The sequence below is a fragment of the Salvelinus fontinalis genome, chromosome 3, assembly GCF_029448725.1.
Source record: "Salvelinus fontinalis isolate EN_2023a chromosome 3, ASM2944872v1, whole genome shotgun sequence".
NCBI lineage: Eukaryota > Metazoa > Chordata > Actinopteri > Salmoniformes > Salmonidae > Salvelinus > Salvelinus fontinalis.
Window position 1 is genome coordinate 76,824,063 of NC_074667.1, and position 27,830 is coordinate 76,851,892.

The 27,830-nt window shown below is 44.4% G+C and overlaps 2 protein-coding genes across 3 annotated transcripts in view; both read left to right on the forward strand.

The window, feature by feature from the left end:
* Positions 1 to 5,567, forward strand: part of ppp1r16b (protein phosphatase 1, regulatory subunit 16B) — a 178,829-nt gene extending 173,262 nt beyond the window's left edge. For both annotated transcript variants that reach the window (XM_055918075.1, XM_055918074.1), the window contains exon 11: positions 859 to 5,567. In XM_055918075.1, the coding sequence (XP_055774050.1) occupies positions 859 to 1,344 (486 nt within the window). In that variant the 3' untranslated portion in view covers positions 1,345 to 5,567. The remainder of the gene's footprint in view (positions 1 to 858) is intronic.
* A 4,578-nt stretch (positions 5,568 to 10,145) lies between these two features.
* On the forward strand, positions 10,146 to 19,028 carry LOC129851495 (uncharacterized). The gene is made up of 3 exons (XM_055918076.1): positions 10,146 to 10,916; positions 13,705 to 13,892; positions 16,255 to 19,028. The coding sequence occupies exons 1-3, from the start codon at positions 10,353 to 10,355 to the stop codon at positions 16,472 to 16,474; spliced, it is 972 nt and encodes a 323-aa protein (XP_055774051.1). The 5' UTR covers positions 10,146 to 10,352; the 3' UTR covers positions 16,475 to 19,028.
* Positions 19,029 to 27,830: the final 8,802 nt, after the last annotated feature.

Genomic DNA, 27,830 nt, shown 5'->3' on the forward strand with positions numbered 1-27,830 from the left:
TAATCTGAATGTCCTCTGTCTCCCAGTTAGTAACAGTAATCTGAATGTCCTCTGTCTCCTAGTTAGTAACAGTAATCTGAATGTCCTCTGTCTCCCAGTTAGTAACAGTAATCTGAATGTCCTCTGTCTCCCAGTTAGTAACAGTAATCTGAATGTCCTCTGTCTCCCAGTTAGTAACAGTAATCTGAATGTCCTCTGTCTCCCAGTTAGTAACAGTAATCTGAATGTCCTCTGTCTCCTAGTTAGTAACAGTAATCTGAATGTCCTCTGTCTCCCAGTTAGTAACAGTAATCTGAATGTCCTCTGTCTCCTAGTTAGTAACAGTAATCTGAATGTCCTCTGTCTCCCAGTTAGTAACAGTAATCTGAATGTCCTCTGTCTCCCAGTTAGTAACAGTAATCTGAATGTCCTCTGTCTCCCAGTTAGTAACAGTAATCTGAATGTCCTCTGTCTCCTAGTTAGTAACAGTAATCTGAATGTCCTCTGTCTCCTAGTTAGTAATCGTTAATAACAGTAATCTGAATGTCCTCTGTCTCATAGTTAGTAACAGTAATCTGAATGTCCTCTGTTTCATAGTTAGTAACAGTAATCTGAATGTCCTCTGTCTCATAGTTAGTAATCGTTAATAACAGTAATCTGAATGTCCTCTGTCTCCCAGTTAGTAACAGTAATCTGAATGTCCTCTGTCTCCTAGTTAGTAATCGTTAATAACAGTAATCTGAATGTCCTCTGTCTCATAGTTAGTAACAGTAATCTGAATGTCCTCTGTCTCATAGTTAGTAATCGTTAATAACAGTAATCTGAATGTCCTCTGTCTCCCAGTTAGTAACAGTAATCTGAATGTCCTCTGTCTCCCAGGTGATTCCAGTGAAGCCAGTAGTGGAGAGACCCAAACTACAGAAGACCTTGAAAGATGCTCCTAGCGGCATCATCAAACAAAATGGCATCGTCTCCACGACGACGTCCACGCCCACTCCCAGTCAGCTGCCGCCAACCAATGACGAGCCTCCATCCCCTGACACGAAGAGCGCGTCATCCGATCAGCTCCCAGAGGACTCCTCCTCCTCCTTGCCCAGAGAGCGCTCTCAGACCCTGTCGGAACTGAAAAAGCAGAGGTCGGCCGCCAAGCTCCTCAATCACCCGCTCCTCAACGGTCACCTAGGAAACGGCTCCACAGAATCCCCCGAACCCCAGAGCCCTGTGGACTCCCGTATGCCCCTCGTCTCGTCCAATGGCAGTACAGTGTACTACACCCCGGCAAGTGGTGACCCGCCCATTCTCAAACTCAAACAGCCAATAGATGATGAGGAACCAAAGGAGGGCAGCTGCTGCTGTGTCTCCTAGGGAGGAGGTGGAGGTCACCCCATGACACTGATCTAAGGTCAGGCTTACTGTGTTTTCCTCCAATGGATTAAGGTTCGGGTTCGGGGAGGGAAAGCTGATTCTAGATCTGTGCCTAAGGGAAACTTCTTCCCGGATAGAGCGTGTCAGAGCAGGATGGTCTTGTGACTGTGGAGCAGGAAGCAGGAAGAGATTACACAGAGGGAGACCAAAAGGTGGAGCTGGTCCAGCCAGGTGATTGGTTCCTGTCCCTCCCCACTGTTTAACACTCCAGGCCAGGCCAGTATGGAGCATACCCTTACTCTGGAAAATGACCGTCCTGTAAGGACGTGAGGAATCCAGGCCAGATGAATTGTGGAGGAGCCACTGTGATAGCTTGTGGTTGATGCAGAGGGCCAGGAGGTGGAACAAGATGGCCCCTAGCCCCTACGAGAAGGAAGGTCTTGTGCCCTATAAAGGAATAGATGGCCAGGCAGTGTGCTCTCCCATGTTAACCATATCTGGTGTCTTACAACTTTTGACTGAATCACTGTTTTCAAACCACATTCCTCCTTGTATCCACTGTTTCTGAAAGTGTATGAGGGGGAAAACATGGCAAAGATCCGCTCCACCATATCAGAATACACTCGTAATAATTAGTGTACCTGTGTGGGTCCACTGAGTAGCAAGAGGGAAGGGTCGTCTTTCCTAAGAAGTATTCTCGTTCAAATGCTAACTATTTCAGCAAAGGGAAGGAATGGTTAATAACGTAACAGAACAGTATTACTGACTGTCTACCATCTATCTGTTCCTGTGAAGGATGAAAGGATTACTGTACTAAAGACATTTGAAACAATGTGCCATTGAATGTCTTCTCTTGCTGACCGTCCGTATCCAAACTGACAGTGATCAACGTGGTAGAAAGGGGGGTTCATATGCCCCATGTCTTATTTGTTCGTAATTTAAGAAAAAAATATTGTTTGAAAATGTGTACAGTTTTTGTTGCTGTTTATTTATGAAGATTAATGTAATGTATAAAGGCTATGGTTATACAGTGTTTTAATTCTATTGGTCTATCTATGGAGAGTGAATGCATTAGAATGAGCTGGTACATTGACAGTATGTCTATACTTACCTGTGATCCCAGATCTGGTTGTACTGTCTTGCCAACGTTATCGGTGTCACTGTCATGGAGTTGGCACAAACAGATCTGGGATCAGGCTAGAAACACTTCACCTTTTTTAGAATGTAAATATCCCCTGTGGAGTCAACAAGGGTTATTAATCCAGTGTTTTAGCCAGGCACTGCATCTGTTCATCCTCACCCGTACCTGGCTAGCTTGTATAAGGGTGGACCAACATACTATTGGAATATAAGCATTTCACTACACTCACAATAACATCTGCTAATCATGTATATGTGACCAATAACATGTGATTTGATATCTTATTTTGTATTTGCCATGGTCAGTACAACACACACAGTAGATACAGTGTTGTCTAGGGAACTGAGGAGTGTGTACAGTGTGTTTAAATCACCATTGTATTGTCACGGACACTGTAACTGTCTCTAACACAAGTGTTCATTAATATGAAATAAAATAGTGTAATGTATTAAGTATGATATTGATTCACCCAGCCTCAGACAGTGCTTGAAAATTAAGAGACTTAAACCCACTACACTATAACAATTACACTAGCAAATAGTCAACTCTTATCACCACTAACTCAGACAATGTGTGTGGTATTGTAGTGTACAAAAATTACGACTACTACATCTACCATTCTAGAATGTGTGTCTGTGTTCTACCTTGTAAACAATGCTAAACACCTCCACAATGGGAAACAACTAGTAGCCTGGGTGACGGTCTGTTCCTGCTCTTGTCAACTCCTTATGGAATTATCCGGTCAGGATAATGAGTGACAATAAGTTGGTAAGGTATCAAAAAAACGATTTGGAACCAGGCTAAAGGAGCAGCTAGTATAGGAGGAAGTAGTTGAGGCTGGTTCAGTTCTTGTTGTTCTTTAACCTGTGGCTACATTATAGAGTACGGGCCTACAGTAGTGGCAGACTACTGCTACCCCTCGAGTCTGCAGTAGTAGTAGCACCACAAAACCTCTCCTCTCCCGACGGCGTCCCTAATGGTCCTAAATAGTCTTCCAGAGAAGAAGGGACATGGACTGGGGACGGGGGGAGGGGGCAGGGAAAGGTTTTAACCCACGTAACAGAGACTGTATCAGGGCCAGACCTTGCGGAGGAAGTATGGTGTGCGAGACTAGTGTTATTCCTCGGTTATCTCCTGTACCCACCGCCATCTCCCCTGCCCTGCCCTGCCCTGCCCTGCCCTGCCCTGCCCTGCCCTGCCCTGCCCTGCCCTGTCTGTGTATAGTGTCAACAACATTTAAATGTACAGTCAATGTTTTGATCAACTGTCCAAGAATTGCATTAGTTGTCAATGTTATTGGTATTGCTGTGACATTGTACTCCAGTTATTCATACCATATGGTCACAAAGCCAAGACTTTTATCAGATCTCCTTTAAATATGAACTATGTTAAAAGGCAGAAGGCTGTATAACTAGTGGCCATTGTTGCCCTGATAAAGTATTTGCCCCCTTTTTAATTTTCTCTTCTTTTGCATATTTTTGATACTGAATGTTATCAGATCTTCAACCAAAACCTAATATTCGATACAGGAAACCTGAGTGAACATATAACACAACAATTACATACTTTATTTAATTTTTTGCATAAACAAAGTTATGCAACACCAAATGCCCCCTGTTTGAAAAAGTAATCGCCTCCTTACACTCAATAACTGGTTGTGCCACCTTCAGCTGCAATGACTCCAAACACTTCCTGTAGTTGTTGATCAGACTCTCACGTCGCTGTGGAGGAATTTTGGCCCACTCTTCCATGCGGAACTGCTTTAATTCAGCGACATTTGTGGGTTTTCAAGCATGAAATGCTTGTTTCAAGTCCTGCCACAACATCTCAATTGGGATTAGGTCTGGACTTTGACTAGGCCATTCCAATCTTCAAATGTGTTGCTTTTTAGCCATTTTCATGTAGACTTCATTGTGTTTTGAATCATTGTCTTGCTGCATGACCCAGCTGCTCGTCAGCTTCAGCTCACAGACAGATGGCCTGACATTCTCCTGTAGAATTCTCTGATACAGAGCAGAATTTATGGTTCCTTCTATTAAGGCAAGTGGTCCAGGTCCTGAGTCAGCAGGACCAGCAGGACCACCACCATGCTGACCCCAAACCATCACACTACCAACACCATGCTGGACCGTTGGTATGAGGTTCTTACTGTGGAATACAATGACGGCCTAGGAACAGTGGGTTAACTGCCTTGTTCAGGGGCAGAACGACAGATTTATACCTTGTCAGCTCGGGGATTCAATCTAGCAACCTTTCGGTTACTGGCCCAACGCTCTAACCACTAGGCTACCTGCCCAACGCTCTAACCACTAGGCTACCTGCCCAACGCTCTAACCACTAGGCTACCTGCCCAACGCTCTAACCACTAGGCTACCTGCCCAACGCTCTAACCACTAGGCTACCTGCCCAACGCTCTAACCACTAGGCTACCTGCCCAACGCTCTAACCACTAGGCTACCTGCCCAACGCTCTAACCACTAGACCACCTGCCGCCCCATAATAGAACCCATGTCCAAAACGTTTACTCAAGTTTTCCAAAATGACGATTATCAAGACTTCTGGAAGAATGTTCTATGGACAGATGATTGAAAAGTAGAATTTTTTGGATGACATGGGTCCCATTTGTTAATTAAATAAATAAAATGACCGTTCTTTGTAAACTCAGGTTCCCGTTATCTAATAATAGGTTTTGGTTGAAGACCTGCTAACATTCAGTATCAAAAATATGCAATAGTAGAGAAAAATGAGAAAGGGGGCAAATACTTTTTCACTGTACGTCTAAGTATGAATTCCCAGGGGTGGAAATGTTTGAAATCTGAAATATATTATGTGACCAGTGGACCTAAGTTTACAAAAATGCCTCTCCAACTGTTCTTTCCTATTGTTGCAGCCAATGCTTGTCTATCAGGCAGACTGTCAGATGTGCTGAAAATGAATCTGTCTTTGCTCTGATGGTTGATCAACATTTGTGTTATAATGATTTGTTGTTAATAAGGAAAACTGATAAAAACGACTGATTTTGTAATTACTGGAAAATACTAATGGGTGCATTAACATATTTTGAATAAATTGTATATTTTGAGCATTTTGTTGTCTTCAATGTATATCTAAAGCCATACCTGTTGCATTGTCAATCTCTAGTTCGACCACCCCCCCCCCCCCCCCAAATTGTCCTCTCCTCTATGTCAGCCTGGGTGTGTCTGTGCAGAGAGAAAGACGGCCCTCTGCCATCCGTTCAGCAGCTGTCAGGCTCTTGGTGTTGGCAGAGGACCTCTGCTTCTCTCAGAAGAAATACCAATTCACTGGCTGTGCTGTGGGGTCGCTAGGGTCCCACACTATAGGCTGCATGCAGACTGCCAGTATCCGTCACAGCCATAATTGAGAGAGAGAGAGAGAGAGAGAGAAAATCAATCCATCCACATTTTGGCCTCTTCACAGCTTATAGGTTCAGTCTCAAAGCAATGTGTGGCTATGAGACTTGAATACATGTACTGTAGTAGCGTAATACAGTGAAACAAAGCCTAATAGATCCGTGTCAGACATTCAGCATGTTATCTTACTCTGACAAATATTTGTCTTGTGAATGTAGGCCACCATGCAGACACAGAGAAATAAATAGAAACTCACAGCCATATAGACAGAACAGAGGGACAATGGACCTAAATCATATGATACAGGTTCTGCATTAACCTAATCTCTTTGGGCTGTGTTGTCCTTTAGGCTCTACTGTGTTCCATTCAGACTGGGCCAGTTGGCACAAACCCCAGTCCCTCAGTCCCCTCTGCTCCTCTCAGGACTAGGAGTTCTCCCATAGAAGTAGAATGAGTTCCCGTTCTAAACATTCTGATTCTAATTGAGAGATCTAAGAGTTCTATTCCATTGAGAGTTCCACCCTGCTAATTTCGGGTACGGTGGCTTAGTGGGGTCAGAACCTCTCTCTGCTGTGTTCCCAAGATACAGTGTGGGGCACCGTTATGCCAAATAACCCAGGTTAGCAGGGTATGCACTTAAACAGTTCCCTGACTGATTCAAAATCTCTTTACTGCTCTGACAGATTATGGATGAGTAATGATGTTTGATGTTGGTTTATATCTGTTTACCGTATTCTACTGAACATAAATATATAGAGGATTAAGCTGCAAGCAAATGATAATACCATTTTGAGAAAAACATTTTTTGGGGGAAACTGGTGCTCTGGTAAAAAGAAACTGTAAACTGTAATAAAGATAGGATCTGTGTGAACTCAGACTGGAAGAATCCAATTCCCTGATTTATATTGTAAATTAGCATATACACTCACCTGACAGTTCATTCGGTACACCACCACTTTCACGAAAATGGATCGCTCCTACAGACAGTGAGTCACGTGGCCGTGGCTTGTTATAAAAAGCAGGCAGACAGGCATCGAGGCATTCAGTTACTGTTCGACTGAATGTTAAAATCAGAAAAACAAGTGACCTAAGCCACATTGAGCTTGGCATGAGTGTCGGTGCCAGGCGCACCAGAACCAGTATCTCAGAAACGGCCTCCTGGGCTTTTCACGCACGACAGTGTCTAAGGCTTTACCGAGAATGGCGCGACAAAGAAAAACCATCCAATCAGTGGCAGTCCTGTGGGCAAAAACAGCTCGTTGATGAGAGAGGTCGAAGGAGAAGGGTAAGAATCGTGCAAGCTAACTGGGGGGGGCCACAAATAACGGAACAGTACAACAGTGGTGGGCAGAACGGCATCTCAGAACACACAACTGGTCGATCCTTGTCACCGATGGGCTACTGCAGCAGACGACCACACCAGATTCCACTCCCATCAGCTAAAAACAAGAAGAAGCGGCTCCAGTGGGCACGCGATCACCAACACTGGATAATTGAGGAGTGGAAAAACATTGCCTGGAACATGACAGTGAGTGGCCTATGCAGTCCTCAGACCTCAACCAAAAACAGATATGGAACGGGCTGTTCGCAGCATGAATGTACCGCCATCCAATCTGCAGCAACTGCGTGATGCTATCGTGTCAGCATGGACTAACATCGTTGTGGAAAGTTTCCGACACCTTGTAGAATGCCCCGAAGAATGAAATAAAATGTTATTTGTCACATGTGCCGAATACAACAGGTGTAGTAGACCTTACAGTGAAATGCTTACTTACAAGTCCTTAACCAACAATGTCGTTTTAAGAAAAATACCTAAAAAATAAGAAATAAAAGTTACAAATAATTAAAGAGCAGCAGTAAAATAACAATAGCAAGATTATATACAGGGGGTACCGGTACAGAGTCAATGTGTGGGGGGGCACCGGTTAGTTGAGGTAATTTAGGTAATATGTACATGTAGGTAGAGTTATTCATGCTGCTCGGGTGGCAAAGGAAGGTTCGACCCGGTACTAGATGGATGGACCTAATAAACTGGCCGGTGAGTGTACATTTATATATTTCTTAAGATCAGAAAGGGCTTATCTGTTATCTACAGTCACAGTGAGAGCTGTCCCGGGCCCAAGTAGTGCACTGTAGAAAGAACAGGGTGTCATTTCAAACACATACCCTGTGTCTGTAACTAGAACGAGTAAGACGATCGTCATGGCGAGACAAATAAAGGGCAAGCAATAGAGTGTCTGATGAAACGGGGAAATATTGCGTGTCCACACGCTATTGCAGCTATCTGTCTACAGTACCAGATCTTCTGGTTTCTCAACTTGCCCCCTACAGTATGTCACAAAGCGGAAACAGAAGAGTGTTTGTGTTTGCTCTCTATCATCATGCTATGTTTAGACAGACAGGTATGTTCATTGCAGTGATTATGTGACACATGGCAGCTAGTCTGCATCTTGCTGAGTGTTTGCAGTGACAATAATCCACAGTTGTCGTTTGTGAGTTGTTTGCACGTTGTGGGGATTGACTGACTGTGGCCTTTCACGTATTGGGTAACATCCTATTTTCATGCTCTATAACATAATTTAAAAAAACAAGAAGTGGGAATATGGTTGAGACTATTTAATGTTGTTTCAGCATTAAGATTGTACTTGCTCTATACACCGAGTGTAAAAAAAAATACTAAGAACACCTGGTCTTTCCATGACATAGACTGACCAGGTGAATCCAGGTGAAAGCTATGATCCCTTATTGCTGTCACCTGTTAAATCCACTTCAATCAGTGTAGATGAAGGGGAGGAGACAGGTTAAATAATGATTTTTAAGCCTTGAGACAATTGAGACATGGATTGTGTACATGTTCCATTCAGAGGTTGAATGGGTAAGACAAAAGATTTCAGTGCTTTTGAATAGGGTATGGTAGTAGTTGCCAGGCCCACTGGTTTGAGTGTGTCAAGAACTGCAACGCTGCTGGGTTTTTCAAGACCAACATTTTCCCGTGTGTGTGTGTTGGAGTCTACTATAAAAAATGTGTACAGATATCAAACAGATATACATTTCCCAGGTAATTTTAATTGTATAGATAGACATTATAGGATGCTCCAGACTTCACCAGGCACCAATAACTCCCCTGCCGTGTTGATGTTTAGTGGGAATGGTAGTAAGGAGTTATGGGGTACAGTTGAAGCCCTAGCAATAGGTTGTTCTGAATGGCTGCCAGCTCTCACAATAACTGTGTCAATTCCCGAGGCAGATTACTACAACGAGGTTGTAAAAGAGAGCATAGTGAGTTTTACATTCAGTAACAGAAAGCGTTTTATACCGGTATTCAAATCATAATCTACGAGCTAACTAGGTGAGAAAGTTACATTTAAGACTTGTTTGTCATGTGGTTTAACCATGCATGCATCCACTTCCTGTGAAAGAAAGACAGACTGACTTTTGACTTGCAGACATGCAACAATACTATACTGACACACTTCCACAAATTTGAAATACGCACACAGCAAGGACACGCATGACATACTGCAAAGGCAGAATTTCAGTTGCTCAGCAACAGCCTCCACTCATCCATAGTGTAACTGATCATGTGGATAACCTTATCTGTATCGACACAATTAGTATCTGCTCGAGATAAAATACAATTCAGTTGATAGGCCCCCAGGGCAGGCTACAGGATAGAGCATGAAACATGAGGTAACAATTGTTATGGAATAATACTGGTATTTTCTCTAAACTATAGAGCGACAGTAGGGTGAACATGTTTATAACAGTAAGAGTGAACATTATAACAGTATGGTTCTTTAACTAACTGAGCCACCCCCTTTTAGGTTATTCAATATCTAACTTCCTTCAGTCCAAGACGAGGCAGAGCTATCATTAGTATGACTGGCTGGAGCTTCATATTACACCTGTATAGCACGGGGAAATATTTGACATCCTCCATGATGTTAGACACGCACTGTCATACTGTGCTAAACAGGGAGAGAGGAGAGGGCTGATTAAAGGCAATGGCAAACATAGCATTTGTTGATGATATTGGTCACATATTGGTTTAAAATGACAGTTTATAAATGGTCTATTGTCGGCTTCCAAACATAGTTAAATGTGCATAATTATGGTAAATACATAGCCGTAATGTAGCCTACATTCCATTTTCATCTAGCCTACGCATAATATTAGGCTCCATGTCACTATTGCAAAGATCAGTGAGTGCGCAACTCCATAGGGTATAATGTAGGTTACATGTATTGTTGTAACTTTAAGGTTTTTTCTCCTTACAAACGGGCTCGTTATTGGTGGAACAGTGAATGTCCTCATTGGTTGTCTCACTCTAATCAGCAGAGCGAGATGAGGACAGCGTGTTGATAGCTATCAGCCTGCTATTAATGTCTACGCTATTCTTGTAAACCTTTATTAGCTTCTTCGTCTAATGTTAATTGTTATTTTAATTCATCCGCTTTATAGACCGGGCTTTGTGTGTAGTTTTTGCGACGGGAACCATGTTTTTGTGTCGTGGAGCGAGGCTGTCGGCGACGGCTTTGGAGCTGGGTTTAAACTCCACGACCAAGGCAGCGGCGCAACTTAAAGCAAACAGACCAGCTGACATTACCTGGCCATTGCGTAACAGCCATACATTACATCGCTCCCGAGCCTTTTGTGGATATGTCCGTGGTGGTGGCCGGGATGATTCTGCACTTTCGCCTGATGGAAAGCGAGAAAAGAGGGAGAAGGACATGTTTTCCATCAAAAACTGGGACTCGGTTCGTTTCATAATCACACATCGGGAACAATTACCTCGAGTAACCCTGTTCGCTTTTAATTTCTCCAACAAAACTATTTTCAGCCCTACATATTGTAACACTAGCTTACCGCTACATCGGACGAATGGAGGCCAAAACAGACAGAAACGACATATAGATGGACTTGAAAGTGTTTTGTTTACGTCTGGCGCGAAGGTCTGCAAGCATCGCTGCTGTCCCACATCGACTGTGCAAATGAGGGATCTATCTTCTGTTGCTGCCGCGCCAAAAGGCCTGGAAGACTCGCCCGCTGTCTTCAAAGGGGTAAATGTTCAGCTTTGAATGGTATTTGTTTAACCTCCGTGTCACCGAATTGAACCATGTTTGACCAGTAATCATGCCCCACTTAGCTATACCAAACAACACGACCCTGAACTCGCGCAGGGTTTAGTGTCGAGTCAACAGTTGCTGCTTCTCTGCCTGTTGTTTTGATACATGACACAGTAATTACATTGCTAAAAGGATTGCAATACTAGTTTGTTACACGTAATTGGCCTACTCCACATTATAAAGCCAGTCCTGTACATTGCAGCTCTGTTATGCAAGTAACATGACGCGGACACAGCTCTGTTCACGTGATGTCAGACGTGTGAATCAGAAGGGACCGAATCGGCCTAATGCAGTCTCTGTGGGGTTGGGGTTTATAGCTAGCTATAGGTAGCTTGGTGTACAAAAGCCTATAGGCAATTATCAGATACAACTATCAGGAAACTTAAAACTACTCTGGATGATGTATAACTTGTTATTTATCTTCATTTCACAGTACCACACTGTCCTGCTTCTATTTCCCTTGGCCAATGTTCTGGTGTGCTCTGGTCCTTCGGTAATTCAGAGTGTTTCTCTGTCGGGGGGTTCAGAGCGCACACTGGAAGGTCTGGCGGAGGAGTTGGGCTGTTCCGAGCGTCTGACCTTAAAACGGCAGTCAAACACCCAAGATAACTGGCTAAAGTTAGCTAGCTACTTTCAGACACAAATGAGAGAACACCTCACTCTGACCATTTTACTCGCCCTAGTAGAGCTGGTTAGGCTGTTTTCATGTTACCCAGATCGTTGGTGACTGTAACTGTGCTGCTGGCAACAATTTAATAACGTTTTTTTCCCCCCGACGTTTACTGACACCGGCCATATTAAACGAGCGTTCGTAAATTCATCAGCTATTGTGCGCTCTGGTACTCAGACGAGAGAGCTCTGAATTCGGAGTAGATAGCCAGAGCGAATTTACGAACGCACCCATAGGCTACCGCTTCAGTCAAGCTCTACTCGTCTATTATGAGTCTGTAATAAATACATTGAGGATGGGATGCACTCTAGGGAAACATCGAGTATATTCTTATTTTAATAAATCATAGTCATTTCCCCTTTCCTCTATAACTGGTTTGTTCTGAAAACAGCAGGAACATTGAGACAAGGTCCCGAGTCATCATTATAAAGGAAAAACTGTCTGTGGACAGATGGGAATAGACATACTGTTCTGTTAGTAGGACTGCTGTGAGGTCCATGGTAAAGACTTGTTCTTTAGCTGGAAGACCCTGCAACGTATAGGTCTAATTTTCATGATTTCTAACACCTATAACACAGCAACATTCTGCTTGAGGTTCATGACGTAAGAGGGCTTAACTAATGCTGGTATGTTTGTCCTCGGCCCTCTCATTCAAAGTAGCAGATGTGCTAGTGAGGGTGGCGGGCTGGGCCGGGTTAGGGTGGTGCAGTGTGTTTGTCTGCCGTCTGCATCCTCTCAAAAGCTGTTATCACACACACACAGTCCCTCTGTTCTTGTTGCCTCCCTGGCAATACTCTCTATACCACTCACTCACATGACCTTCCCACGGCTGCTCCCTGCCTGCTCTGCTCTGTTCCTCTCTGGCTTGGAAAGCAGTCCGTGTCTGTCCTCTCTGCCTCTTTGGCCTTTTGTCTATTGTTGGAGAAGCTTGTGGTGCGTCACTGCACTAGCCTGGCCTCACCCCGTGTTGTTTGGGTCAAATAGAAAAACAACAAGAGGAGGGAAAGGGACAGAACCATGTGGCTATTTTTGTGCTCAGTTGAAACGTGTTTAGAGGACATTTTAGTGCTCAGTTGAAACCTGCTTAGAGGACATTTTAGTGCTCAGTTGAAACCTGCTTAGAGGACATTTTAGTGTTCAGTTGAAACCTTCTCAGAGGACATTTTAGTGTTCAGTTGAAACCTGCTTAGAGGACATTTTAGTGCTCAGTTGAAACCTGCTTAGAAGACATTTTAGTGCTCAGTTGAAACCTGCTTAGAGGACATTTTAGCAGGGAGATTCAGATGACCGATTGTTAAAAATATATCTTTCTAAAATTACAGTGAGGGTGAAGCGGGCTGTGCCTAGTTATTTCCTGCTCTGCTGTGGCAGCCGCTTCTAGAGTTCTATTGGTCATATAACATTACTTATCTATTGGAGTCCGTTGCAGTATGACTTCTCCAGAGCCTTCTATTATAATGCTGTGGTTTTTTTTCTTCTGTATCCTGAAGAGCAGCTAGTCCATGTACTACTTCCCCTGCGTGCCGAGACACTTAGGCTACGTACAGTGCATTCAGAAAGTATTCAGACCCCTTGACTTTTTCCACAGTTTGTTACGTTACAGCCTGATTCTAAAATGGATTAAAATTGTCTCCCCCCAAAATCTACACACTACCCATAATGACTAAGCAAAAACAGATGTTTTTTTTTTTACAAACAATTGCAAATTTGTAAAAAAAAAAAAAAAAAATTAAATAGACTTACATAGGTATTCAGATCCTTTACTCAGTAATTTGTTGAAGCACCTTTGGCAGCGATTACAGCCTCAAGTCTTCTTGGGTATGACGCTACAAGCTTGGCATACCTGTATTTGGGGAGTTTCTCCCATTCTTCTCTGCAGATCCTCTCAAGCTCTGTCAGGTTGGATGGGGAGTGTCGCTGCACAGCTATTTTCAGGTCTCTCTAGTGATATTAGATCGTGTTTAAAAAGAGTCAGTCTCAATGTCACGTTCCCGAGCTTTTAATTAAAGGATACATTTTTACAAAAGCGCTCTTTCTCTCTGACCTGACCAGGACCAGACTCCAAAAGAAGCCTCAGCCAAGGTCCCTGAGGAGCCCAAGGTACCGGAGCCTGAAGAGGACAAACCTAGCAAGGCCCAGCAGCTGAAGAAGGTGTTTAAGGAGTACGGAGCAGTTGGAGTCTCCTTCCACATATGCATCTCTCTCATGTCTCTGGGAATGTTCTACCTTGCTGTGTCCAGGTAATGTATGAAGCAAGACTTTAACATCTCATGTCTCTGGGAATGTTCTACCTTGCTGTGTCCAGGTAATGTATGAAGCAAGACTTTAACATCTCATGTCTCTGGGAATGTTCTACCTTGCTGTGTCCAGGTAATGTATGAAGCAAGACTTTAACATCTCATGTCTCTGGGAATGTTCTACCTTGCTGTGTCCAGGTAATGTATGAAGCAAGACTTTAACATCTCATGTCTCTGGGAATGTTCTACCTTGCTGTGTCCAGGTAATGTATGAAGCAAGACTTCAACATGATTGGTTACATGTAAAAACATTGCATTTGTCTCCCCCAGTCGTCACGGCTCTGTTGATCCCAAACTGTTTGAGGCCTTACGTAGATTTATTTTTACTTCTATAGCATTTTAAGCACACTGCATTGTCATTTCACGTGCCATTGGATATAGAGGGAAGTCCTTCTACTGACGGTGTAATGACTATAGAGGGAAGTCCTTCTACTGACGGTGTAATGACTATAGAGAGAAGGCCTTCTACTGACGGTGTAATGACTATAGAGAGAAGGCCTTCTACTGACGGTGTAATGTCTATAGAGAGAAGGCCTTCTCCTGACGGTGTAATGACTATAGAGAGAAGGCCTTCTACTGACGGTGTAATGTCTATAGAGAGAAGGCCTTCTCCTGACGGTGTAATGACTATAGAGGGAAGTCCTTCTACTGACGGTGTAATGTCTATAGAGAGAAGGCCTTCTACTGACGGTGTAATGTCTATAGAGAGAAGGCCTTCTCCTGACGGTGTAATGACTATAGAGGGAAGTCCTTCTACTGACGGTGTAATGACTATAGAGAGAAGGCCTTCTCCTGACGGTGTAATGACTATAGAGGGAAGTCCTTCTCCTGACGGTGTAATGACTATAGAGAGAAGGCCTTCTCCTGACGGTGTAATGACTATAGAGAGAAGGCCTTCTACTGACGGTGTAATGACTATAGAGGGAAGTCCTTCTACTGACGGTGTAATGCCTATAGAGAGAAGGCCTTCTACTGACGGTGTAATGTCTATAGAGAGAAGGCCTTCTACTGACGGTGTAATGTCTATAGAGAGAAGGCCTTCTACTGACGGTGTAATGACTATAGAGGGAAGTCCTTCTACTGACGGTGTAATGACTATAGAGGGAAGTCCTTCTACTGACGGTGTAATGACTATAGAGAGAAGGCCTTCTACTGACGGTGTAATGACTATAGAGGGAAGTCCTTCTACTGACGGTGTAATGACTATAGAGGGAAGTCCTTCTACTGACGGTGTAATGACTATAGAGGGAAGTCCTTCTACTGACGGTGTAATGCCTATAGAGAGAAGGCCTTCTACTGACGGTGTAATGTCTATAGAGAGAAGGCCTTCTACTGACGGTGTAATGTCTATAGAGAGAAGGCCTTCTACTGACGGTGTAATGACTATAGAGGGAAGTCCTTCTACTGACGGTGTAATGACTATAGAGGGAAGTCCTTCTACTGACGGTGTAATGACTATAGAGAGAAGGCCTTCTACTGACGGTGTAATGACTATAGAGGGAAGTCCTTCTACTGACGGTGTAATGACTATAGAGGGAAGTCCTTCTACTGACGGTGTAATGACTATAGAGAGAAGGCCTTCTACTGACGGTGTAATGACTATAGAGAGAAGGCCTTCTACTGACGGTGTAATGTCTATAGAGAGAAGGCCTTCTACTGACGGTGTAATGACTATAGAGGGAAGTCCTTCTACTGACGGTGTAATGACTATAGAGAGAAGGCCTTCTACTGACGGTGTAATGCCTATAGAGAGAAGGCCTTCTACTGACGGTGTAATGTAGGAGAATACGTTGTTAGTTAGACTGTCTGTAGCCGTGGGCCCATGGCCCGGTTATGTGAGTCTTATCTCTGACTGCCTGCTGGCTCTCGCCTGGCTCTGTGCCAGCTGTGACCGGTAGGCTGCATACCAGGGGGATTGAGCCTAGATTATCAACCAGCTCACAGATTTCCCCTGATGGCAGTAATATGGCCCTTGGACTCAACACCGTCCCAGCCAGCATGGCGCTCCAGTTCGCTATCAACCCAGATAAGCACTGTGGGGGGAGACATGGTGCATTCTGAAATGGCATCCTATAGTGCTGTGTTAGTACATTGCACTTTACCATGTCGGGAACAGGAAGCCATGTCAGAAGTCGCCATGTTAAATGACAATGTATAGTGGCCTATGTATGTTTTTATTTAATGAAAGTCAACTTTTTGTATAGCACTCTTCAATACAAGTAACAAAGTGCTTCACATCATAAACTAATGATGAAAATGAAATGATCCCTATTATCCTGTCTAATAACGTGTGTTTCCTCCACAGTGGGATTGACATGACTGCCATCCTGTACAAGATAGGTTTTAGTGAATCTCTGCTTCAGTCCAAGTTGGCGGCGGGGACCAGTACATTTGTCTTGGCGTACGCCGTCCACAAGCTCTTCGCTCCTCTCCGTATCAGCATTACTCTGGTGTCGGTGCCTCTCCTCGTTCGGTACCTCAGAAAGACTGGCCTCTTCAAGACCCCCAACTCACCCACACCCTGATTGGCAGACACCACCACCTCACCCACAGCCTGATTGGCAGACACCACCACCTCACCCACAGCCTGATTGGCAGACACCCCCACCTCACCCACAGCCTGATTGGCAGACACCCCCACCTCACCCACAGCCTGATTGGCAGACACCACCACCTCACCCACAGCCTGATTGGCAGACACCCCCACCTCACCCACAGCCTGATTGGCAGACACCCCCACCTCACCCACAGCCTGATTGGCAGACACCCCCACCTCACCCACAGCCTGATTGGCAGACACCCCCACCTCTATAACTTCCATAACCTTACAAATATTCCCTGTTTTTTCAGATATCGCTTGTGGAGGATTTCTAGATTCAGGAAGGATTAAGCTTTGAGGAGTTCCTGTAACTTTGAATTCTTCAACAGGATTTCTGCAGGAGAACAGACAGGGACTTTTTGGGATGTTTTTCTGAATGTTGAAACTCCTTGATAACCCACGAAGCCCACTTTTTTAACCCACCTGTAAATAAACATGTTCCTTTTTATATAGGAAGGTTCGGTAGTTAGACCTCACGATGTCTGTTTCAAGGCTCTGCAGGTTCCGTTTGTTTATTTTGTTACCTTCGCTTCTGCTGAACAGAAGTCATGGTCCATGGTGATTTTGTTGAGCCGGTAGCTCACACAGAAATACACGCCATGTCTTTCTGTGAATTATTGGAACAAAATATGAAAGAATAAAGTATGAATCCACTGTTCCAGGTTTATCGGTGATTTATAGTGACGGAAAGTTGGAATTTAATTTCATCCCTTCTTGACCTTCTTGACCTAATGTTTTGAGTGGACAGAACATTAGGAACACTCTTTCCATGACAGACTGACCAGGTGAATCTAAGTGAAAACTATGATCCCTTATTGATGTCACCTGTTAAATCCACTTCAATCAGTGTAGATGAAGGGGAGGAGACAGGTTTAAGAATAATTATTATATATTTTTTGAGACAATTGAGACATGTGCCGTTCAGAGGGTGAATGGACAAGACAGGATTTAAGTGTCTTTGAACGGGGTATGGTAGTAGGTGCCAGGCGCACCGGTTTGTGTCAAGACCTGCAACTCTGTTGGGTTTTTCACACTCAACAGTTTCCTGTGTATCAAGAATAGTCCACTACCAGGGGGCTTCCCGGGTGGCGCAGTGGTCTAGGGCACTGCATCGCAGTGCTAACTGCGCCACCAGAGTCTCTGGGTTCGCGCCCAGGCTCTGTCGCAGCCGGCCGCGACCGGGAGGTCCGTGGGGCGACGCACAATTGGCATAGCGTCGTCCGGGGTAGGGAGGGTTTGGCCGGTAGGGATATCCTTGTCTCATCGCGCTCCAGCGACTCCTGTGGCGGGCCGGGCGCAGTGCGCGCTAACCAAGGGGGCCAGGTACACGGTGTTTCCTTCGACACATTGGTGCGGCTGGCTTCCGGGTTGGAGGCGCGCTGTGTTAAGAAGCAGTACGGCTGGTTGGGTTGTGCTTCGGAGGACGCATGGCTTTCGACCTTCGTCTCTCCCGAGCCCGTACGGGAGTTGTAGCGATGAGACAAGGTAGTAATTACTAGCGATTGGATACCACGAAAATGGGATAAAAAAATAAAAATAAAAAATCCACTACCCAAAGGACATCCAACTTGATACAACTGTGGGAAGCATTGGAGTCCACATGGGCCAGCATCCCTGTGGAACGCTTTCGACACCTTGTAGAGTCCATGCCTCGATGAATTGAGGCAGTTCTGAGGGGAGTGGGGTGAGCGTAACTCAATATTAGGAAAGTGTCCTTAATGTTTTGTACACCGTGTTTTATGCATTCTAAAAAAAAAAGACAACCAAGGACGATCTGTCCCAGATATATTGATTTACAATCATATTTAACCAGTTGGCACTGGACAAAGACATGAGGGATGATGTAGACTCTAAACCCTCCCTTATTTAACAGAAGTATAGAATGTTCTAAACATTTGAGAGAATGTTCTTTAGGAATAGGAGTGTGCTGGTTGGTCCGTCAGCATCTCTTTGTGCTCTGAAGGTTCTACAGGAGAGGATGATGTAGCTGAGCAGCCATGTTCTCCTCTCTTCCTAGTGCCTGGGGAATGAATCAGCAGAAATATTCAGGTGTCCTGTTAAATCTCTCCCATGTCATTTTGCCTGGAACCAAAACGGTTCTCTTTTTCCACCGTGGTTTTACATCACAGGTGGTACAAAAGGAGTGTAGGTTTGGATTCCAGGTGACCTTTTTATAATTAGTCAAGCAATCATCATTTATGTCCAATGCAAGGACTTTTATAGCCTGATTCCTGCTCTGTTAGTGCTGCGACTCCTACGGTCATTGTTGTTTGGTATGAGAATTACCATAGGAGTTGGCAAGACAGTACAAACAGATCTGGGACCCGGGCTAAGTTCTCTATGATAAGCTCTGTATGAAGTAAGGATGTTAGTATATCTATCCATATCATATTCATAACTATGGTAATTGTGTAAAGTCTATATTTTTTGAATCGATTGGAGTTGTATTTAATTATTAAAAGGGACTGCTATCCTTCCTCTGTCTGTGTACTTGTTGTTATTGCAGCACAGTGCATGTTTCACCATAAAACATTTACACGAAGTATATAAAACATATACACGGAGTATATAAAACATTTACACAGAGTATACAAAACATTTACACGGAGTATACAAAACATTTACACGGAGTATACAAAACATTTACGACACCTGCAACGCTGCTGGGTTTTTCACACTCAACAGTTTCCTGTGTGTATCAAGAATGTTCCAGCACCCAAAGGACATCCAACTTGACACAACTGTGGGAAGCATTGGAGTCAACATGAGCCTGCATCCCTGTGGAACGCTTTGGACACCTTGTAGAGTCCATGTCCTGAGGGCAAAAGGGAGGGGTGCAACTCAATATTAGGAAGGCTCCTTTAATGTTTTCTATACTCAGTGTATATGAGAACTATTACCTTGTCAAGTGTACACTGTACAGCCATGATTTGAATTAACATTCTATTTGGTTCCCCTTAAAGGCACCCACCCACGCATGCAGAGTGTAATACCACCAACAGCCACACGGTGGAGCTCCTGTACTACGACTGCTTCTGTTTTCATCTTTTATGGATACAATGATGATACTATTTAAAGGTAAAAGAAGAGCTTCACTGTCTCTGCAACGATATTGCTTAAAACCTCATTCACTTTACAAAGACAGAACTGCATTGGGTCTTAACTTTGTATAACTGATGCACATTTTGACAGACAACCCTAAAACATTTAGATTTAGCCCGTGTTCTACCAGGTCAAATCTACAATAGCTACTCTTTCTATTGCTGCCCATGAAGGTGTTAATAGTTCCAGGGAAACGTACAACCCTGTCTGTTGTACAGGCCTGTCTCTCTCTGTATCTCTAAATAACCACTGTCTGTTGTACAGGCCTGTCTCTCTCTGTATCTCTAAATAACCACTGTCTGTTGTACAGGCCTGTCTCACTCTGTATCTCTAAATAACCACTGTCTGTTGTACAGGCCTGTCTCTCTCTATCTCTAAATAACCACTGTCTGTTGTACAGGCCTGTCTCACTCTCTATCTCTAAATAACCACTGTCTGTTGTACAGGCCTGTCTCACTCTGTATCTCTAAATAACCACTGTCTGTTGTACAGGCCTGTCTCACTCTGTATCTCTAAATAACCACTGTCTGTTGTACAGGCCTGTCTCACTGTGTATCTCTAAATAACCACTGTCTGTTGTACAGGCCTGTCTCACTCTATCTCTAAATAACCACTGTCTGTTGTACAGGCCTGTCTCTCTCTGTATCTCTAAATAACCACTGTCTGTTGTACAGGCCTGTCTCACTCTGTATCTCTAAATAAACACTGTCTGTTGTACAGGCCTGTCTCACTCTGTATCTCTAAATAAACACTGTCTGTTGTACAGGCCTGTCTCACTCTGTATCTCTAAATAACCACTGTCTGTTGTACAGGCCTGTCTCACTCTGTATCTCTAAATAACCACTGTCTGTTGTACAGGCCTGTCTCACTGTGTATCTCTAAATAACCACTGTCTGTTGTACAGGCCTGTCTCTCTCTATCTCTAAATAACCACTGTCTGTTGTACAGGCCTGTCTCACTCTGTATCTCTAAATAACCACTGTCTGTTGTACAGGCCTGTCTCACTCTGTATCTCTAAATAAACACTGTCTGTTGTACAGGCCTGTCTCACTCTATCTCTAAATAACCACTGTCTGTTGTACAGGCCTGTCTCTCTCTATCTCTAAATAACCACTGTCTGTTGTACAGGCCTGTCTCACTCTGTATCTCTAAATAACCACTGTCTGTTGTACAGGTCTGTCTCACTCTCTATCTCTAAATAACCACTGTCTGTTGTACAGGCCTGTCTCACTCTGTATCTCTAAATAACCACTGTCTGTTGTACAGGCCTGTCTCTCTCTGTATCTCTAAATAACCACTGTCTGTTGTACAGGCCTGTCTCACTCTGTATCTCTAAATAACCACTGTCTGTTGTACAGGCCTGTCTCACTCTGTATCTCTAAATAACCACTGTCTGTTGTACAGGCCTGTCTCTCTCTATCTCTAAATAACCACTGTCTGTTGTACAGGCCTGTCTCACTGTGTATCTCTAAATAACCACTGTCTGTTGTACAGGCCTGTCTCTCTCTCTATCTCTAAATAACCACTGTCTGTTGTACAGGCCTGTCTCTCTCTGTATCTCTAAATAACCACTGTCTGTTGTACAGGCCTGTCTCTCTCTATCTCTAAATAACCACTGTCTGTTGTACAGGCCTGTCTCACTCTGTATCTCTAAATAACCACTGTCTGTTGTACAGGCCTGTCTCACTGTGTATCTCTAAATAACCACTGTCTGTTGTACAGGCCTGTCTCACTCTGTATCTCTAAATAACCACTGTCTGTTGTACAGGCCTGTCTCACTCTGTATCTCTAAATAAACACTGTCTGTTGTACAGGCCTGTCTCACTCTATCTCTAAAAAACCACTGTCTGTTGTACAGGCCTGTCTCTCTCTATCTCTAAATAACCACTGTCTGTTGTACAGGCCTGTCTCACTCTGTATCTCTAAATAACCACTGTCTGTTGTACAGGCCTGTCTCACTCTGTATCTCTAAATAACCACTGTCTGTTGTACAGGTCTGTCTCACTCTCTATCTCTAAATAACCACTGTCTGTTGTACAGGCCTGTCTCACTCTGTATCTCTAAATAACCACTGTCTGTTGTACAGGCCTGTCTCTCTCTGTATCTCTAAATAACCACTGTCTGTTGTACAGGCCTGTCTCACTCTGTATCTCTAAATAACCACTGTCTGTTGTACAGGCCTGTCTCACTCTGTATCTCTAAATAAACACTGTCTGTTGTACAGGCCTGTCTCTCTCTATCTCTAAATAACCACTGTCTGTTGTACAGGCCTGTCTCTCTCTATCTCTAAATAACCACTGTCTGTTGTACAGGCCTGTCTCACTGTGTATCTCTAAATAACCACTGTCTGTTGTACAGGCCTGTCTCTCTCTCTATCTCTAAATAACCACTGTCTGTTGTACAGGCCTGTCTCTCTCTGTATCTCTAAATAACCACTGTCTGTTGTACAGGCCTGTCTCTCTCTGTATCTCTAAATAACCACTGTCTGTTGTACAGGCCTGTCTCTCTCTATCTCTAAATAACCACTGTCTGTTGTACAGGCCTGTCTCACTCTGTATCTCTAAATAACCACTGTCTGTTGTACAGGCCTGTCTCTCTCTATCTCTAAATAACCACTGTCTGTTGTACAGGCCTGTCTCACTGTGTATCTCTAAATAACCACTGTCTGTTGTACAGGCCTGTCTCTCTCTATCTCTAAATAACCACTGTCTGTTGTACAGGCCTGTCTCACTCTGTATCTCTAAATAACCACTGTCTGTTGTACAGGCCTGTCTCACTGTGTATCTCTAAATAACCACTGTCTGTTGTACAGGCCTGTCTCTCTCTATCTCTAAATAACCACTGTCTGTTGTACAGGCCTGTCTCACTCTGTATCTCTAAATAACCACTGTCTGTTGTACAGGCCTGTCTCATATCAAGCTACACCTGGGGTCTTCTTTTCTCAGTCAGATAGTTAAGTCATGTAAAGTGTATTCAGAGATGTATAATAATTAAAAAGCTCTGTCCAGTTACAGTTGTGAAATGTGAAGTGTCTATCACTATCTTATATACCTGTAAATGTACAGGTATATGTTTCCAGCAGCTTGAACACACAAGAGCAGGCAGGCAGGCAGGTACCGACACCCACACACACTCCAGGCTCGTTATCCGGGCTGAGGAGGACTCTTAGCTGCCATCGCCTCTCCGTCCCCTGGATGTCCCCCATGGCTAGGAACTAATTGGTGACAGCTAGGCAGGAAGGAAGACAGTGCTTCTAACCACACTGGCAGGCTGCTCTAGCTAGCCTTTCACTCTTACCCCCCTCCCCCTCCTCTCTATCACCCTCTCTCCCTGTGTCCCCCTCTCCTCTCTCTCAGTGTCTCTCTTCTCTCTCACCCTCTCTCCCTGTGTCTCCCTCCCTTTCCTCTCTCCCTGTGTCTCCCTCTCCTCTTTCTCCGTGTCTCTCTTCTCTCTCACCCTCTCTCCCTGTGTATCCCTCACTCTCTTTTCTCTCAAACTCTCTCCCTGTCTCTCTCCCTCTCCTCTCTCACCCTGTGTCTCTCTCCCTCTCCTCTCTCTCACACCGTGTATCTCCTCTCTCTCACCCTCTCTCCCTTGGTCTCCCTCCCTCCTCTCTCTCACCCTCTCTCCCTCTCTCTCACCCTCTCTCCCTGTGTCTCCCTCCCTCTCTCACACCCTCTCTCCCTGTGTCTCCCTCCCTCTCCTCTCTCTCATCCTCTCTTCCTGTCTGTCCTCTCTCTCACCCTCTCTCCCTGTGACTCCCTCCCTCTCCTCTCTCTCACCCTCCCTGTCTGTCCTCTCTCTCACCCTCTCTCCCTGTGACTCCCTCCCTCTCCTCTCTCTCACCCTCCCTGTCTGTCCTCTCTCTCTCACCCTCTCTCCCTGTGACTCCCTCCCTCTCCTCTCTCTCACCCTCCCTGTCTGTCCTCTCTCTCTCACCCTCTCTCCCTGTGACTCCCTCCCTCTCCTCTCTCTCACCCTCCCTGTCTGTCCTCTCTCTCTCACCCTCTCTCCCTGTGACTCCCTCCCTCTCCTCTCTCTCACCCTGTGTCTCTCTCTTCTTTCTCTCTGAGGAGCAGGTCAACTTCCCGGCCACTATAGTAATCACTCCTAGCTGAGTCCCAGATGAGACCAGTTGTGACGAGTGAAGGACAAACACTTTGGGCATGTTGTTGACACAGTATGAATGCTGCCACTCACAGCATCCTCTACCTGTCTTACTGAGACCCAGGGTTCGTCCCAAATAGCACCCTGATCAAAAGTAGTTCACTACTTTGTAGGGAATAGGGTGCAATTTGGATGAAGCCCCAGTGTGTCCTACACTGGTAGAGTCTAACTAGAAAGTCAACAATTCAACAAGTCTATACTTGCAACATGAGTAGAGCAGAGACCATAATGCACCAAATGAGAGGCCTGCAGTTTAGCTGTGAGGAGCTCTCTCCGTCTCTCCCTCCCTCTCTTTCAATTCAATTTCAATTAAATTAAATTTAAGGGCTTTATTGGCATGGGAAACATATGTTAACATTGCCAAAGCAAGTGAAGTAGATAATATACAAAAGTGAAATAAACAATAGAAATGAACAGTAAACATTACACTCACAGACGTTCCAAAAGAATAAAGACATTTCAAATGTCATATTATGTATGTATACAGTGTTGTAACGATGTGCAAATAGTTAAAGTTGACAAGGGAAAATAAATAAGCATAAATATGGGTTGTATTTACAATGGTGTTTGTTCTTCACTGGTTCCCCTTTTCTTGTGGCAAAAGGTCACAAATCTTGCTGCTGTGATGGCACACTGTGGTTTTTCACCCAATAGATATGGGAGTTTATCAAAATTGCATTTGTTTTAAATTTTTGGATCTGTGTAATCTGAGGGAAATATGTGTCTCTAATATGGTCATACATTTGGCAGGAGGTTAGGAAGTTCAGCTCAGTTTCCACCTCATTTTGTGGGCAGTGTGCACACAGACTTTCTCTCTCCCTCTCCCTCTCTCTCTCTCTCCTCCTCTCTCTCTGTCTCTCTCTCTCCCTCTCTCTCTCCTTCTCTCCCGCTCTCTCTCTCTCATTCTCTCTCTCTCTCTCCCCCGCTCTTTCCTCTCTCTCTCCCGCTCTTTCTCTCTCACCCCCCCTCTCTCTTTCTCAATTCAATTAATTTCAAAGGTCTTTATTGGCATGGGAAACAAATGTTTACATTGCCAAAGCAAGTGAAATTCTCTCTCTGAGTTAACTTTAGTAGCTGTGCTGTCAATGGTCTTCTTTCATCTTGACGAGGCTTGGTTGCCACGGAGACCACAGAATACTGGGGTTGAGACAGTGACAGTTGGAACTCAGAAAAGCTGCATCTTATTTTATTTTTTAAACGGGAGCTTCTGCCAGTCTCCCTGACAGATTTATTTATTTTTCATTCATAGCATTCCCCCCTCACATTCCTCTGGGTTTTTACTCAACAGGTTGAGTGAGGCAATTATAGTAGAGGAAGGTAGGAAGGAAGGTAGAAGACCGTGTTCCAGGTCTGACAAAGGTAGAAATAGGTAGAGAAAGCAAAGGCACAACCAATTTGACAGTTGGTGGATTGCTGTGTATTTGGACTGTCACTAACTGAGGTAAATCACTATTAGTTAACCTGTAATGGTTGGCCAGCTATAGTAGGCAGGTAACAATTTGGTGCAGACTCAATTCCATTTCCACTCCAGTCAATTCACGAACAAAGTCCACCTAGAAAAATGTACATTTTCCCACTTGATTCATGAGTTGAATTAATTCCTGGAATTGACTGACTTGAAATAGTACTGACCCTAACCCTATTACAACTCTAATCCTGTACACCCAGTCAGTACAGTGCTCAGCTGTGTTCTGCTCGGTGGAGGGCGCTGGCAGCTCAAACCAACTAGGATCTCCGTCCCCTTCTCCTACTCCCACTCGACTGACTTACCAGCCACCTCAGAACCTTCTCAAACACACTGGAAAGCAAACAGACAGATAATTTCTTTCAATTAGCCCAAGCAGACCAGCCCAATAAATTTTAGTTTGCACCTTCAGATGTGTCCGGGGCCAAATGATGACTAATGACTGTTGGGGAACTGCTGAGCTGTTCTTCCACTTCCTGCTTTCCTCTCTCAGTATTTCTCTCTCTCTCCTCTCTCTCTCTCTCTCTCTCTCTCTCTCCTCTCTCTCTCTCTCTCTCTCTCTCCTCTCTCTCTCTCTCTCTCTGTTCTCTCCTCTCTCTCTCTCTGTTCTCTCCTCTCTCTCTCTCTGTTCTCTCCTCTCTCTCTGTTCTCTCTCTGTTCTCTCTCTCTCTGTTCTCTCTCTCTCTGTTCTCTCTCTCTCTGTTCTCTCTCTCTCTGTTCTCTCCTCTCTCTCGTTCTCTCCTCCCTCTCTTCTCTCTCTTCTCTCTCTTCTCTCTCTTCTCTCTCTTCTCTCTCTTCTCTCTCTTCTCTCTCTTCTCTCTCTCCGTTCTCTCCTCTCCTCTCTCCGTTCTCTCCTCTCTCTGTTCTCTCTCTCGCTCGTTCTCTCCTCTCTCTCTCTCTCTCTGTTCTCTCCTCTCTCTCTCTGTTCTCTCCTCTCTGTTCTCTCTTCTCTCTCCGTTCTCTCTCTTTCTCCCCATTTTCTCCTCTCTCTCTCTCTCTCTCTCTCTCTCCACTCTCTCCGTTCTCTCTCTTTCTCAGTCTCTCTCCTTCTCTCTCTATAGCCACTGCTGACCACGCAGCATACACAGCCACCACCACACCACTTCAATGTTAATACATTCATTCACTCACAGCAGCTTGGATTCATTTTCTCCTTGTTTAACCATTATTTCTGTGTAGTTACTGAGGGGGCTATTAATCACTGCTCACAACAGGCCTGAGCAAACGATCATTCAACCAGCCCTGCCTGGGAAGCGTCACCGTCTGAGTTTTAACACAACGTCCGGCAGATGCATCATGGGAAGAGAATGAAAACTAATGAAGGAAGGATGAAGAGAGGAGGGGAAGGTAAATACTTTGTGCGCCCGAAATGGCACCCTATTCCCTATATAATGCACTACTGTTGCCCAAAGCCCATTAAATATAGGGTGTGTGGAATGGTTGCACGCATAGTGTGCCCTAAAATAGGGTGCCATCCAGGTTTACAGCTGGTCAACTCCTCATGGCACATTGACTTGAATTTCCGTTCTACAAATTCTATGGATCTAAATGTATATTACTCTGTGTGTTTTGGGTCTGGACTGAATGTCGGATTTACTGCTATTCATTTCCCTTTCAGAAACGTTTCAATGCACTCCATATAACGATTCCTCTGGTGTTTGAATGAGAAGTATATTTCCCACACCGAGGTCCCCCCCCAACCCACCATGTCACCAAAGAACATAATGTCAACAGTAATTGTAATGAAGATGAATAATGCAGAGTGTTATTGATGCGATAGACGTTACTGTGTCCTAAATGGCGTCAGGGTACACAGGGCTCTGGTCGAAAGCAGGGCAGGGAATAGGGTGCTAGTTTGGGATACACATTGTTAAAAACATAAGCCATGTAGCTCGTTGACTGAGGGAAGAAAAAAACGCTTCTCCTTTGTCAAGTGTTTGAAGCAGGAAGAAATTGATTTTACAATACAGAACTCAATCAAAGAGAAATATAGATGGCTAGCTAGACCACTGTGATATGCCCTCTACCGCTCATTAAAGTCTCTTTCTATTGTTGACGTCCCCCCAGCTTTAGGAAGGAGATTTAAAAGCGGGGTGAAAATGATGTTGAGGAGGAAATAGAGATTAAGACCTGAGACACCACACAACGGTTATGTCAATATTCCTGCGCAGACGAACTCATCAGAAATATCCGTTGTGTCACAAACCCAAATGCGTTGTTGATCAGTTGTACAGCCCGAGTGTGAACGGACGGGGGCCTTTGATAACTATGAGGGAGCAAGAGATACAAAGGCCGCCAGACTTCCTCCAGACTCCCTATAATAACAGCACAACATGACACAGTCCACACGCATCAGAGAGTACCGTTTATTGAAATAGTATTTTGATGTGCATGCTACAGGGCATGGAGATTAGAGACCTACATTCAGCCCATCAATATGGCGGCGGCGTAACAGCAATGTATTTCTTTTTTAGATCCCCAATCAGATTTGGTTGCAGCTCCCCGCGGGCACTTCTACCAGCCACAAAGGAGTGGGCCCTGCCAGGCT